The 3,221-nt window shown below is 38.5% G+C and overlaps 1 protein-coding gene across 1 annotated transcript; it reads right to left on the bottom strand.

Annotated features, from left to right (window-relative positions):
* Nucleotides 1-558: 558 nt before the first annotated feature.
* On the bottom strand, nt 559-2,739 carry LOC145675257 (uncharacterized). Its single transcript, XM_081745640.1, has one exon. The coding sequence runs from the start codon at nt 2,737-2,739 to the stop codon at nt 559-561; it is 2,181 nt and encodes a 726-aa protein (XP_081601766.1).
* Nucleotides 2,740-3,221: the final 482 nt, after the last annotated feature.

Genomic DNA, 3,221 nt, shown 5'->3' with positions numbered 1-3,221 from the left:
CTTCCTCTAAAAACATGTTGCATTTTTTTGCCTCCTTTATTCTCTGCTAAAACCACAGACTACTACACAGACAAGTTTTTCACCTCTTGCTACAACAGTTTCTCACCTCTTGCTACAAACTTCTTATCCTCCCACCTTTGATTAATACATTAATCAAACAAATATATATATTACATAAGGTACAGTCTCAATCTAAAAATTTCTTAGGGAATTTCACTTGCCTACCACTCCTTGTGGTTACAGTCTTTTCAACTTTAGGTACACTTGAAATCCCTTTAACTTTCTCTGCAAGTAGTTCCTCACCGGAAGTTACTTCCAAAGGAAACACACGTTGAATGAGTCGAATCATCTCACCTGATGAAGTTTTCAAACGAACAACTCTGTGCAGTCCGTCTCTACCAGGATACACGTCAATGACTTTAGCCAAGGGCCAAGCCACTCTCTTCTTATCTTCTAGCTCCAACAGAACTACATCACCTTTCTTGATGTTTTGGTAAGTATCTGTCTTCCCAGGCCGTTGTATTAATTGGCTTAAATATTCATTCCGGAAGCGTTTCCTTAAAATCTTAAATTTTGTTGATGTCGAAATTTCTTGTCAAAAAAGAAACGATCCAAATTATCTAAATCTGGTACACCTACATTAGAAATATCTTGCAAGAACATTGCAGGTGTAATAGGAATGGGATCATGTGGATCATCAGAAACATAAGTCAGGGGTCTTGAATTTACTGTAGCCTCACAATCACATACAATGGTCAGTAACTCCTCATACTGTAGCGATGCACGTCCCAATACTCTCCTTAGAAGCCTTTTGACAATCTGTATAAGTCTCTCCCAGAAACCACCCCACCATGCCGCTGTAGGCGGATTGAATTTCCATTCGATTCTTCTTACTGAGGCTTCTCTTTGTATTTCATTCCAGTCCACTTCATTGAGCAAATTACTTGCGCCTACGAAATTTGTCCCATTATCACTAAACACAATCTTCGGACGTCCTCGCCGAGCAATGAACCTTCTAAATCCAAGCAGGAAACTCTTAGTGGACAAAGATGTGGTGAGTTCAAGGTGAACAGCTCTTATCACAGCACACGTAAATAGGATAATCCAAGCTTTTGTACCATCTTTCAAAATAAGAGGGCCACTTAAATCAACACCGGTCGCTTCAAATGGAGAAGCATCTCGTATTCGCTCTTCAGGTAGCGGAGCGGGAATGCACTGAATCCCTTTTGTTTCATGTCGTTTACATCTAACACATTGAGCAAGAATTCTTTTTACCGTTCTTCTACCTTTGAGAATCCAAAATCTTTCTCTGAGAGAAGTCAATACTACACTTACACCAGCATGATTCACACTGACATGTTGCTCAAAAACCAGCAATTCCACCAATTTATGCTTACTAGGTAGAATCATAGGGAACTTAAAATCTTCTTCATCCTGACGTTCTGTTAGCTTCGTCTTTACTCGGTAAATACCTTCCTTATCTTGGAAAATATCAAGAGACTTCAATTCGGACTTCCTGTCACTTGAAAAACTTTCGTCTTGTACGTCCCTGATTAAAATTCGTTCTGCTGAATTAAGCTCAATAGCTGTCAGCTCTCCACAAACTCGTTCATTTGATTTCTTTGCATTGTTACAGAATCGAATAATCCAAGCAACCATTCTTACTATCTTTGAATACTTCGAAAAATAGGTACAGTACCACGGATCTACTTTACTCTCAACATACATGCTCATCACCAATCCCTTTTTTCTTTCAGCACTTACTTCTTCTTTATTTGTCATGACAGTAGATCGAGGCCAGTCTGTTTCTTCTTGCTTGAGCCACTGGGGACCCTCCCACCATTGCGATTCTAAAAGTTTACTAACTGAACATCCTCGGGAAGGCAGGTCAGCCGGGTTCTGCTGCCCTGAAATATGACGCCAATCTTCTACATTTGTTAAATTGCGTATTTCCTTCACTCTATTATTAACCAATGTTGCCCATGGTCCTTCACTCTGTATCCAACACAAAGCTGTAGATGAATCCGTCCAAAAATATTCTTTGATCTTTTCAAAACCCATTGCTGTTTTCACAAAATTCGCTAAACGAGCTCCTATGAAACATGCCAGTAATTCTAATCTAGGTATAGTGATACCCTTCAGTGGCGCGATTCTCGATTTAGCTTGCAATAATTGTACTGAAACAGTGCCATTAACCTCAGTTCTCAAAAACACTACTGCAGCATAGGACATTTTAGATGAATCACAGAATATGTGTAAACTAGAAGATTCTATGTCTACAAACGAAACACACCTGGGTATTTTTACAGTCCTTAACAAAGTAAGTTCTTCTAACCATTTAAGAAACTGTTTGCTTGTTTTTTCCGGTAATTCAGTATCCCAACTCAACTTTTCTTTCCACGTTTCCTGTAACCAGAGTTTTGGAAAAAGAGTAACAGGACAACTGAAACCAATTGGATCAAACACTCGTTGCGCAAAGGACAAAACAACTCTTCTCGTTACTTGTTCAGGAGGTTTCTCACTTAATTTTAGATCACAAAATAAAACATCATCTTGCTTGTCCCACAATAAACCTAGAACAGATATTGGTACACATTTCTGTTCTTCTTTGCACAACGTAGTATGCTCCCATCCTCTTAACTCAAATTTTCCTTCAGCCATAATGTTCGTTGCTTGTTCAATAAACTCTTTCAATTCATTTTCAGAATCAACGGATGTTACACAATTATCAACATACATGGAAGTTTTAAGCTTTTCAGTTACACTACTATAAGGATAATTGTATTTTTCAAGTGGTGGTCTATTACAGCATGCAAAAGAAAGGGACTACAGTTAACTCCAAAAACCACCCTGCGGTGTCGAAACACTTTAATCACCTGTTCATTATAATCTTGCCACCACAAAAAACGTAAGTAGTCGTGATCTGCTGGATTAATAGAGATTTGTAAAAAAGCTCTTCTTATGTCCGAAACAACACCTATCCCTTTCTTTCTGAAATTCATGAGAATGGCAGGAATAAGTTCCAACATATTAGGTCCCTTTGCTAGACAATCATTTAAGGAACGAGATCCCTTTTCTTTACAAGAAGCGTCAAAAACAGGTCTAACATTTGTCGTGGAATTTACTTTAAAGACTCCCCGATGAGGTAAATAATGCCCTCGATTACCTAACTCTTCTTCTGGAACTTCTTCTATAATTCCCTCATTTTTCCAGTCTTCAAA

The sequence above is a fragment of the Thermobia domestica genome, chromosome 18 (assembly GCF_964235325.1).
Source record: "Thermobia domestica chromosome 18, izTheDome1.hap1.1, whole genome shotgun sequence".
Classification (NCBI taxonomy): domain Eukaryota; kingdom Metazoa; phylum Arthropoda; class Insecta; order Zygentoma; family Lepismatidae; genus Thermobia; species Thermobia domestica.
Note: the sequence above shows the minus strand (reverse complement) of the source record. Positions and strands in the feature narration are given on the sequence as shown.

What these genes read in the sequence shown, in the direction of transcription:
- LOC145675257 (XM_081745640.1), bottom strand. Translation starts at nt 2,739, where the DNA reads ATGTATGTTGATAATTGTGTAACATCCGTTGATTCTGAAAATGAATTG.